General features: G+C 36.4%; 1 protein-coding gene across 14 annotated transcripts in view; it reads left to right on the top strand.

Annotated features, from left to right (window-relative positions):
• The window catches only part of nrxn1a (neurexin 1a), a 102866-nt gene that overhangs the window by 44000 nt on the left and 45993 nt on the right, over nt 1–12873 (top strand). For all 14 annotated transcript variants that reach the window (XM_036142008.1, XM_036142006.1, XM_021322186.2 and 11 more), the window contains 5 exons: nt 1767–1838; nt 2156–2380; nt 3996–4143; nt 6287–6417; nt 10283–10535. In XM_036142008.1, the coding sequence (XP_035997901.1) occupies nt 1767–1838; nt 2156–2380; nt 3996–4143; nt 6287–6417; nt 10283–10535 (829 nt within the window). The remainder of the gene's footprint in view (nt 1–1766; nt 1839–2155; nt 2381–3995; nt 4144–6286; nt 6418–10282; nt 10536–12873) is intronic.

Raw genomic sequence — 12873 nt, 5'->3', positions numbered from 1 at the left:
AGTTTCAATAAAACATCATTCTACAAGATTTTGACTCAAGGCAAGGCAAATTTATTTGTGTAGCACATTTCAGTACAAGGACAACGCTATGCTATGTTTTAATCATGTAAAGTGCTTTACATGATTAAAACATGGCAAAATTAAAACATAATAAAAACAAGTTGGAATAAAATGGCTTTCAGCAGTTTTACAGTTTTCTGGAAGTTTGTTGCAGATAAGTGGAGCATAGGAACTAAATGCTGCATCACCATGTCTGCTTCTGGTTCTGGTTCTGCAGAGTAGGCTGGAGCCAGACGACCTGAGTGGTCTGGAGGGTTGATACACTGATAACAAGTCTGTGATGTATTTAGGTGCTAAGCCATTCAGGGATCTATGGACTAACAAAAGTATTTTAAAGTTTATTCTCTGAGATACAGGGAGCCAGTGTAAGGACTTTAGAACTGGGGTTATGTGCTTTACTTTCTTAGTCTTAGTGAGGACGCAGGCAGCAGCGTTCTGGATCAGCTGCAGCTGTCTAATCAACATTTTTGGCAGGCCTGTGAAAAAAAAAACCATTGCAGTAATCAATTCTACTGAGGATAAACACATTGATTAGTTTTTCCAGATCCTGCTGTGACATTAGTCCTTTAATCCTGGAAATGTTCCTCAGGTGATAGAAAGCCGACTTTGTAATTGTCATTAGATGCTTTTGGAGGTTCAGGTCTGAGTCCATCACTACTACCAGATTTAGGGCCTGATCAGCGGCTACTAGCTGAAGCAACTGTATGCTAACTTTTGATCGCTCCTCTATCGGTTCAACAATAATTACTTCAGTTTTTTTCAATGCTGGGCACATCCATGCATTGATTTCCTCATAGCATTTACTCATCGCTTGAATGGGTTCATCGTCACCTGGTGACATGGTGATGTAGATCTGTGTGTCATCTGCATAGTTATGGTAGCTGATGTTGTTGTTTTTTTATGATCTGAGCTAGAGGGAGCATGTAGATATTAGATAGGAGGGGACCAAAGATGAACCCTTGAGGAACCCCACATTTGATTTTTGTCATCTTTGATGTAAAGTTACCTACTGATACAAAAAAGTCCCTCTCCTTTAAGTAGGATTTAAACCAGTTAGGAGCTGTACTAGAGAAAATACCAGCACGGTGGTTCTTCCACAGTTCACATTTATATGGATGTCATTAAACACCTTAATAAGGGTGGTCTCTGTACTGTGGTGAGCACAGAAACCTGACTGGAAAACGTCAAAGCAGCTGGTCGTTGTTAAGAAGGTGTTTAATTGTTGAAACACAGCTTTTTCAATAATCTTACTGATAAAAGGGAGGTTTGAGATGGGCTTGTAGTTCTGCAGTAGTAATTTGTCTAAATTGTTCTTTTTAAACAGTGGTTTGATAATTGCTGTTTTTTGAGACGGGGAAAACACCTGACAGATGTTTATTTTCTAAGTCAAATCAGATGTTTTGAGGGCACCAAATACAAATAAACACCTCGCTTTGCTCAAATCTATTAAAATCCATGTATTATTTTCCTTCAGTTTGACAATTTTTACACGATAGTGTGCTGGTCAATCACATAAAATCCTTATATATAACAGAAGTACATTTTTGGTTTCCTATTTTTAAGCTTGATAAATAGGCAGTATTTCTCCAATGGTCCATCCATGCATTCACTATTATTGTAACAGGCCTAGGACCAAAATTAAAAAGTCTTTTTTTTTGTAAACTGAACATGAATTTTCTTTCTTTCCTTTCTCATCTCCTGGAAAGGTGGTGTACAAGAACAACGACGTACGGTTGGAGCTTTCCAGACTGGCCAAACAGGGCGACCCAAAGATGAAGGTATTCTCTTCTAGCTACGTTAAACAATGTATTATCCGCTTACACACAGAACATATGCACTTTTTTGTATCATAACCTCCTGCCATGTCTCACGAGTCTTAAACTATAAGGAATTCAACTAAATGGGATTACATTTGTCAGAGGCACTCAACCTCTTTGGTCTTTTTCTCTGCTCACAGCTGGGAGCTGGCTTCATTTCAGTTTCGAACTACAAAGGAACTGTTTTTGGCCTTGATTCTCAGTGCAGCGATTTAGAAACCCAAACTGCTAAATGAGTCAAACCTCTTTACATTTTGGTGTCTCTGCACCTGTCACAGGTCAGTGGTGTGGTATCCTTTAAGTGCGAGAGTGTAGCAACGCTGGACCCAGTGACGTTTGACACCCCAGAGTCATTCGTGGCTTTGAGCAAGTGGATGGCGAAGAAGGCGGGATCCATTTCGTTTGACTTCAGGACCACAGAGCCAAACGGACTCATGCTTTTCAGCCATGGCAAACCCAGACAACAGCAGCGCAAAGACCCCCGCACCCCTCCTACTGTCAAGGTGAAGCAAAGAAAGAACCTCTGACATTAAGCTAGAGTAGAATAAAACCATGAATAGCTAATCAAAAGATGATGTTTGAAATTTATTGTTCGCCAATCAAAGAATAACCTACCGTGAATTGTGTTGAACATGAATTATTTCTGTCCTATTGAAAATTCAAGATTGGGCCCAGAGTATATGGCATTAATCATCTTTTTTATGTGAACAACTTAATTCTGATCTGTATTTAAGTTTTAAAATCAGAGGTCTTAGAAAACCAGGAGCCCACATTCAGATTTGAGAGCAATATGTTCCTGGTAGGGATCTATGAGGACTTAAAAAAAATGTTTTTAAAGAAATGCAAGCAAATATACAATGTCCTCCCAATTTATTGGTTTCCTGGTAAAGATGATGAAAACAAATTAAAATACATGCATCTTTTATTGCAGCAGTATAATCCCACACATGAAAACACAGAACAATCTGTCCTTTAACTTATTTACATTTCTTCAGTTGTTAAAAAAAAAGAAAAGATAAAAAAAAATGTCTGATGTTAGCACGTCACAATTATTGGTGGCCAAATAATTTCTATGTTACAAAAGAAACTGAAACATTTGTTTGTTGCTTACATCATCTAAGGATATTATTTCATCATCCATGGTGTTTTGCAGCTTCAGGGTTTTAGTCACTCTTTAAAATGGAAAAGTCAAGAGGAAGTGATCCAGATTTAAGTCAGCAGGAACTGTTACAAACTGATGGATGAGGACATAGGTTTACCTTGCTATTAGGCACAGAAAGGAAGATGATAAGATAAGTAACAAAGTAAATAAATAAACTCCCAAATTTGTTGATGGAGAACTTAAGAAAAAAAGGTTGTGTTTGATTATGCTACTGCAGTAAAAAGGTTATTTATGTTAAGGCTATTTTACCAGGGGTGCCTGCTAGCAGGAAACCTCCAACAGTGGCATACAGGCGCATCTCAAAAAGTTAATATATTTTAGTTTTTCACTTCAGGAAAAGAGACTTGTATATTGTATAGATTCATTACAAACAGAGTCATATTGACATGGTTTTACATTCCTCTTAAAGCTCTGATTGTTTCTTGATGTTTTCCCTCCACTCAAGTTTCTGTTTATATGCGTAGATAAAGCACTCTGAGCAGCTTGCTTTTTAACCAGTACCTTTTATAGCTTAATGTCCTTGTAAAGGACGATTTTATAGGTTAAAACCGGGCCATAAAACAACAATTCTGCCTCAAAAGCTTTCTTTCTTTGGAAGTTCAAAAGTTTGAAGCCATAATTATCAAAACTAGTAGTGATTATATATATATATATATATATATATATATATATATATATATATATATATATATATATATATATATATATATATATATATATGTATATATGTATATATATATATGTGTGTGTGTGTGTGAAATGTTATCTATAAATATATAACATCTGAAACATATCACTTTGTGTGATGAATCAGTGTAATAAATTAACTTTACATTGACTTTTAAATGGTATTCCAGCGTATTGAGTGTCACCTGCTTAGTTGCATTGGTGATTTCTGTTTTTATTATTTCCATTGATTCCGCAGCACATTGATGCTGTTTATGTTAAACATACAGGTGGATTTTTTTGCGATTGAAATGCTGGATGGTCACCTGTACCTGCTGCTGGACATGGGCTCAGGAACCACAAAGACCAAGGCCATCGACAGGAAGGTCAACGATGGAGAATGGTATCATGTAGACTTCCAGAGAGACGGACGCTCAGGTGAACTCAGTGTTCTCTGATGTGATGTAAACATTAAAGCAAGTTAAATTTTAGGGATTTTAAAATCAAACATTTCGACATTCTTTGTATGATGCAGAACTCCTAACTGTCCTGACTTTTTCGCCCTGAGTTGTTAACCTTTTAATTCAGTAAGGTGACCACATTTGACTCAAAATAAGAATTTTATATGAAAAAAAAAGCTTTGGTACATAAACGTTTTTACACAATAGCTTAAAGATACTGGATCTGACCAACAGATATACTCTGAGAGTAAAAATGCAGCTGGGTAATGAAATATAGATTTCACCAGCAGGATTTTGCTAAATAAAGTTTTTAAAAAGCAAACTAAGAACTAATTTATTTTTCTGGGTATTTGCTTTGGTGGCATCAAAAGAAGCATAGGAATTGAGCAGATCAGCCGGCATTAGTAAACTTTAAGGTAGACAAACAACTTTTGACGTCAATTCTGAAACATTTGGGATTCATTTCATTCAGGTCTTCCTCACAAACCACTTCCAGGTGTTTCATTGTTGCAAAATATTCCTGAAATCCATGCCCCAAACGGCTTGCTGCAAGCCACTCAGAATAAAGGTAAACACCCGTGAAGGACAGCTTTTAATTAAAAGAAATGTGCAAATAAAAAGAAAATACAAATGGACATAGTAATAAAAATTCAGATCCACTGCTTTATACCTTTTGTGAAGTCACCAAATGCTTGTTAATATATCACAACTAAATAGCAAAACAAATTAACCCTGATATGTTGTTCTGTTGGCGTCAAACTAAATAAAAAATAACTGACTGATTTTAAAGAATCATCTTGCTGGTAACTTTAAACTATTTCTCTTGAATTTTACGTGTATTTTACACAGAGTGCTGGAAAACGAAAGATTTATTTTAATCAGTTTGTTCATAGTGTCTGTTCAGCCTTGCATCTGTGTAGCTATTGTTCTACCTGTGTTAATTATAGACTAAAAGCCTTCAGTAGAGGCTGCCAGTGCTCTCGACAGGGGTCTTGTTTGAATGTTCTAACTGTATAAATATCTGAAAATAAGTGAATTAATGATTTACTGGTGGCACAATATTTAATGTAGAACTTCTAACCCAGCTGGAGTTGGCAAATATTAAGAAGAAAAGCAGAAAAGGAAGCAAACAGTCGCTCTCTGTTGTAGTGCCATCTCTCCATCTTAGCGTGGGAATTTTTAAATATCTTTATATACTCCAAAAATACATTGTTATCAGCTTGAATCTGAAACTCTTCTTAGTCCTATTCCATTGTTACTCGTTGTCTAACTGTTTTTCCCACCAAGTCTCCTATCAGGGGTCAGCATTTTCTGAAGTCAGGAGACAGGTATGAAGCAGCACAAACATTTAGAGCCTTTTTGTTGCAGCTAAAAGGTTTTCTGCAAGGCTTAAAAAAAATTATATTCTTAATTTTAGGCCTTAAAAAGTACAAAATATTCAAAATAATTCTGCTCCTGAAACTTGAAATTCGATTTTTGGTCAATTAAAATCAAATCATTTGTTTTAAACTAGCCACTACCACTTCCTTGACACTGCCCTGCATAAATAACTGTGTTCTAGCTAAATGGGTATTTTAGATGGATGTTGGGTAACCTGCTGGGTTTGAAGGCATTTAAATTTCAATGCCGGAGATGAAAAACACCAATTTAGTTCACCTAATTATATGTATCTTGCTCATACTTCAAAGTAATTTAAATATTAGTTTTGAAGTTGCTTTTAAAAATGTGTTCCATTTTTAATTACCCAATATTTTGCCAATTATGTATTTTATTAAATATCCATCTGAACTAAACAAATAAACGTAATTAATAGCTAATTATTTAAGTATTTTGATGTTTTTAAATCAAACTAAGGTTTACCAAAACTTGAAATTAATTAATTAATGTTCAGCTTTTGCTCGCGAAACAATAAAATTACAGCACACCCCGGTAGTTTTATTGTACTTTTGGATTTCAATTGCCTCAGATTATAACAGCGATGCGTGGGTGATGATGAGGAGGAGAAGGAATGATGATGGCGGCTGTTATAATGGGGGTGGTGGTGATGGCTCTGTAGACTGTGATGAGAATGTTCATGCTGAAGGTCAGAACAATTTTAAAGGTTGTTTTGATGTGTATAGGAACCATCTCGGTGAATAGCATGAGAACAGCGTACACAGCCCCGGGGGACAGCGAGATCCTGGACCTGGATGACACGCTGTACCTGGGGGGACTTCCCGAGGATCGCGCGGGACTCATTTTCCCCACAGAGGTTTGTGTGTTAAACTGCTGCGCCTGTGGCATGATGCATTTCAGAGCTGCAACAACCAGATACAGCTCCATGCAGAAATATATCACACCCCTTGGCTTTATCCATATTTTGTCATGTTGCAACCCCAACTTCAATTTATTTTATTAGGTTTAGCAAACCCTATACACGGCCAGAAACTGACAACCTGAAGACACTTTTCCCACAATGAAACATGATGGTAGCATCATTCTATACTGGATGCTTTTATTCAGAAGGTGTTCAGATATGGTGAGAAATTGGATGAAGCTAAATACACGGTAATCTTGGAAGAAAAGCTGTTAGAGGATGCAAAAGACTGGAAACTGGATCAGAGGTTCACCTTGCAGCAGGACAACGACCCTGAACCTTGAGCCAGAGGTGGAAAGGAAGGATAGATCAAAGAATATTAATGACTAAGACTTGCCTTGATCTAACTGTAACCAGGAATCTGTGGCGATGATTAAAACCGTTGATGTTCACAGACTCTCTTCATCCAATTTAATAGGACATCAGAAGAGAGTGCAGCAGTTCCAGTCTCAAGATGTTCAAAGCTGGTGGAGACATACCTCAAAACACTGAAAAGTATTGACCCGGGGGGGGACTAAATATAAGTGGACATCACAGTTTTCAGATTTTTTTTTTTTTGTCAAAGATTTTCATGACTGTGTTATTTTCCCTCGACTTCATAATTATGCACCATTTTATATTGTTACATTACACGAAATCCAAATAAAAAATGTTGATTTTAAGGTTTTGGAGATATAAAAAGAAATCATCTACTTTTGGATGCACTATAGTTAGTTGATTAACATAAAATGAATTATTAAGATGTATTTTAAAGAAAAAATCCAACTGGAGTCGCTAGACGCTGTATTGATCTGCCTGCTTTGTGGTGTTTTATTTAACTTGTCTTATACAGTGGACAACAAGTATAAGTACCCATTTTTGTTTTTTCTCAACTTACTTTGCCAATAGGTTATCACTTGTCTGATTAATTTATAATCGGTTAGAGATTTGTTAATCCGTTTAGAGATTAGGGATAGCAAAAACAATTTTATAAGGTATGAAAATATACGCTACTTCATTTAAGCTGCATATCAAGTGGTTCTGCTGGATGCCCTGTCCAGATTTGACAGCAAAAGCTCCATTTATACCTGCGTTTATAATATGGTCGATATAACACAACAGGGTTGTGATGAGACCAACAAACAGGGTAATCTAAAATGGATGAAAAAAGCCACCATATCAGATTTAAAAAAAAAACTCTGCAGTCCAAGCTGTATATTAACCAGCAGTTGATTGATGATGTGTGGTTTTGTTTGTGGCACATTGCTCGTACATGATTAATGGCAGAATTAACTTTGTTGGTTCTGATAGATCCATGTTGCTTTAAAGTGACGCCTTCTCCCACCAGTAAAGTCTGCCTACTTCATGAAAGAGACACACTTTGCACTAGAATCTGCTCATTATTTCTTGGTGGTTTATGCACAAGTGATAAGCAAAGGAGTGGAGTCAATTTGCCATCCATTATTTGCTGTTAATGAGAACCTTTCCTTGCATTTTCATCCTCCTAAGAATGTGTACTCCTTGGTTTTCACTCTACTCCGTCAGATCTTCTATTTATGTACCTTACTTGTTCCGTTATGTGAAATATCAACACCGCTGGTTATGTGGATGCCTTTGGTCTCTTCAAGCATGGAAAGAGTTTTTGTAAGATCAAAACTAAAATTCTCAAAATGTATCTTAAATAATGCAAATCAGATTTCTTAAACAGATCAAATGCCTTTTATTAAATTTGATTATAATGAAGGCTTTATGGCTACATACGTTTCTTACTCTCAATGAATAAAGTGTGAAAAGACACTGTAACATCAAACCTTTTTGAGACAAATTTACAGTTACCCAGAGATGTTTATAATCCAGAGAAACCCGCTGTGAAAATGTTACATACATATTTGTATGTATATATATATATATATATATATATATATATATATATATATATATATATATATATATGTGCAGATAGATAGATAGATAGATAGATAGATAGATAGATAGATAGATAGATAGATAGATAGAAATGATGTCTATTTAATTTGAACTCATCTAATTATAGGGCTAATGTAAAACTTTTTTCCTAAGAACTGGGGTTCTTAGAAACTAAAAGTTATATGTATATTTATGTTAAAATGTATGTGAAGATTCTCAGTCATCCAAGTCATGATCAATCCATAAAAGCTATTTACATAAAGCGAGAAAAAACAACCTTAAACAGAGGAGGATGGCTCAGGTGTCAACTTTCAAAAACTTACAACACAGCTATAGGTTTGATTTCTGCAAAAATTTCATCCCAAGTCACACCTCCACACATGTGATCACAACATTCCTCCAGTGAGCCAGGCAAACGATGAGCCTAACGACTCCATTGTTAAACCATTTTTTAAATGAATAAACAAAAGAAATGTTTCTTGCTAAACATGAACCCAGTTAAAAAGTAACCAATAATTTGACCCCTGAAAGTTTTTAAAAAATACTTGCTCAGAAACGTACATAGAAAGCAGATTTAAACACTGTCGCTCTTCCGAGGATCTTTGTACGAGGAGGAATTTGTAAAAACGGTTTCCAATTTCCAATTTATTGTGTATGTTTAAAATGTACAGAGAATTTTTTTCTTTCGCCTCTTAAAATTTGTACTTTGCTTTAAATTTCTTAATTCAGGCTGGTTGGTGTTATAGCCGAGGATACTGGATATTTGTTCTTTGTGGAGTTATTTGTTCTTTATTGTCAGTGTTGTGTTTGTAAAACTTATTTATTTATTTATTTAGTTATTAAGAGAAGAAAAAAGCATGTAGTTTTTGTTCACTAAATCTAATACTGAAATGATTATTTATGGCTGTAATAATGTGGTAATTAAAATAACCTTTCAACTGAATTTTTACTGCCTAACCAAAGAGAAGAGAAAATAAAATGTAATACAATTTAAAGATAAATTAACCTGAGACACTTAGTGTCTTGCTACATCCACCAGTCTGGACGATACGTTGTATTTGGTTTATGAAAACAAGATGGAATTTTTAATATTTTTTTTGGTAAGAGTAAGAATCCAACTTCTTGTTTTAAAACATAAAAACTTAAAAAAGCAACAACTTAAAACTATGTTTTAAAGAATCTGTCATCAATGTAGGATAATTCAGTCCGAGTTTGATTAGTCCTTATTGCACTGTTTTTTTGCCTCGCTCTTTTAATGCTAAAAAGCTTTGAATTTTTTATTTTTTATTTTACCAATTGGGTAAAGGTTTAATACCATCAGTCTGTGTTAAATTTGGTTCTGTGCAACTCGATACTTTAGAATTAAAATTAGAGGTACACAACTAAAACTAGATTCTTTGAAAACAGTGAAATGGCCTTTTGATTTATCACATACAGTAAGCTTCAAAGCAGAAGCTAATTTTAGCTTTATTAGTGGCTAACGTTTAGCCAGAAGCACCTTGTGCTCAGCATCGTAATCTTTTTTTTTCTTATTTTTTCTCAACAGAGTCCCTTCAATGCCGTTTCTTCATTCCTTTTGTAACCGAGTGTTGACAGCCAGTCTGGTCAGCATTCTTTATTAGCTGACTCCCACATTCAGTCAGACTACAACTCAGTAACTAATTCCTTACTTCAACGTAAGAATCTAAACACTGAGAAAGCAGGTTGACATCGCCTTCACAGGACTCCTAAGCACAGAAAAATGACTAGAACGAAATATAGTGGGGTTTTAATACATCCCTATCGAGAACTGCAATATGTTGATAAATATGTAAAAATAAAATAATGTTTTTCTTGCTGGTTATTTGCTCTTCAGGTGTGGACAGCGCTGCTGAACTACGGCTACGTAGGCTGCATCAGAGACCTGTTTGTGGACGGCCAGAGTAAAGACATCAGGCGGCTTGCTGAGGCCCAGCGGGCTGTCGGAGTGAAGCCTTCGTGCTCCAGAGAGCTGCCCAAACAGTGCCTGTCCAACCCCTGCCAGCACAACGGCAACTGCAGGGAGGGCTGGAACCGCTACGTCTGCGACTGCTCCGGGACTGGGTACCTGGGGCGCTCTTGCGAGCGAGGTGAGAATGACGAGACGCTAGCAAGGAACAGGGTGAAAAAACAAACACTAACTGGACTCTTGGCACACTCATCGATGACAAACTCTCTTTCTCACAATAGAGATGAGTCAGCTAAATTAAAACAACCTCTAAACACCAGCATTTTGTGAAAAAATTTCTAAAATGCCATGATTTAAAATACAGTCATAATGACAGATATGTCATTTGTCATCCCGAGAACACTGAATAATGCCAATAGAATGAGTGACAGACAACGAATGACAAAGGGCGAATAGTCTGAAGTAGTTAAGTCAGAAACACCCCCATCCACCGTCGAAAATACATTATGATCATCAGTTATACTGGGTCGTAAAAATTTTATTCATTATACCTTTGAGTTATGCTTTTCTTCCTTTAAAAGCCCCATCCTAGCAGATTACATCAGCATGACAGTACTCGCTCTGATGTGCTAAAAAGGCACCCTCATAAAAATTTATGGCAGATAAAAATGTGACTAAAGTCCTTTTCAAATAAAAGAGCTGAAATGGAGTTTACCCTCAACTACCTCTCTTCTGATGCAGAGAGGAGGGCAGATGAAGAGGGCATTAGGTAGGGATACGTAGTTTATTGGTATGCCACCATTTATACCTAAGGTACAGAAACAAACACAATTTTAATTAAACTGCAGAATCTTTTTTTTATATGTGAGCCCTAGTCAGCAAAATTATATCTGAACCATTCTTGCACAGAACCAGACAATACCACCCACTTCTCCAAGCCACTAATCAGTATGTTATGATCAAATGTTTTAACTTTGTTGGTAGAAAATAAGGTGAAAAGAGTAAAATGCTCGGCAGCAAAATAAATGTAATAGCTTTGGATTTCTATCTTTAGCTAAATCTGTTATTTGTTTTTCTCCACATTTAAAATTGCACATTTTTTTGTGTCAGAGCCAGCGTAGTAAAAAGGCAGGCAGGGAAAGGAGAGTGAGGAACAAAGGTGAAAGAGAGGTAGTGGGAGGAAGCAGCGCTGCAGACAGGACTATTGGGCTGCTATAGGTGTAGTGACTGGGAATCGATGAGAGAGGAAATGTGCAGAGTGGGAGCCATGACAGAGAAGGGAGGAGGGAAGGAGGGGGAGGATTCACCGGGTTGGAACCACCATATGACAGCGTGTGAGATGGGAATAGAAAATCTGCCTGAGAGAGAGAGAGAGAGAGAGAGTTATGAGAAAAGGTACGAGTTCACATCGAAAGCAAAATGACAGAGGGGCTGATAGAGGTCTGTTGGAAGAAGCGAGATGGAGTCAGACAAGAAAAAAAAATAAGGTCGAAATGTTGTTTGTGTCACAACCACTGATGCGTCTCCAGTGATGATTGTGCTATCATCTAACAGCAGATACGTAAAGCTCACACAAATGCACACAGGCTTCCTGAAAGGTGTTGATATGAAAATGTTTTATTTCAGAGGACAAGAATCTGCAGCAAGCCCCTTTTCTCCTCTTTTCCGATGCTCTTTCGTCCCATCTTTATCTTTCTTCATCCCTCTCTGTGTGCACTGAGGGGTCACTAACTGGTGGTTCAGTGGATTGAGGAAGCACAGATGGAGAAGCAGATGGAGGGAGTCATTGGCCGTGTTTATGCCTTCTACCTGCGGTTTCTCCATCCCTTTTTTTCCCTTCCTCATTCTCCCACTCTCTTGTTTTTCCCCCTCTCTCTTTCTACTTTATTGAACAAACACAGTCACTGTGCTTTGGCTCAGACATTAATTTTCTCTTTCCACTTATTTTAAGATTCATCTTGACTTTCATTCATATGACGATGAGTACGACAAAAAAGATTCACCTCTCTGAGCATATGAGATGCGTAAGAAGCCTTAATTACTTTTTTTTTATTGCTATACCAAGAGGTCACACAAAAAAATTTAAAAAGTCCAAAAAATTTAATTAAACTACATTTATTAATTGGACAAAAACTTCCACATATTAGAAATGCCTCTTTTTAACACAATTACCAGTGCTGCAGATATTAACACACTTAAGAATTTCTATAAAATTATTGCAGCTAAGGTGAATATTGTAATTTATTTACGTTTGCAAATTAATTCAGTGATGATAAACATATTTTTAATAATTAGCCACCTTTGAAATGAGCAAGACAATAACGCAGATTGTACCATAAGGCGGACGTGTATTGATGTTTATATGTCAGGAAATGGCTTCAAACTATCTATAGTCTATGCATTAATTAAAACGTTTAGAAATAGCTATGGGTAAATATGTGAAAATACAGCGGTCTAAGAATGTAAGTGTTACTCACTTAAATAAATAGTTGCCCGCATCAACAGTTAGGGCAATAATT

Source organism: Fundulus heteroclitus, chromosome 10 (assembly GCF_011125445.2).
Source record: "Fundulus heteroclitus isolate FHET01 chromosome 10, MU-UCD_Fhet_4.1, whole genome shotgun sequence".
In the NCBI taxonomy this organism is placed as follows: Eukaryota; Metazoa; Chordata; class Actinopteri; order Cyprinodontiformes; family Fundulidae; genus Fundulus; species Fundulus heteroclitus.
This window is presented reverse-complemented; position numbering and strand designations above follow the sequence as displayed.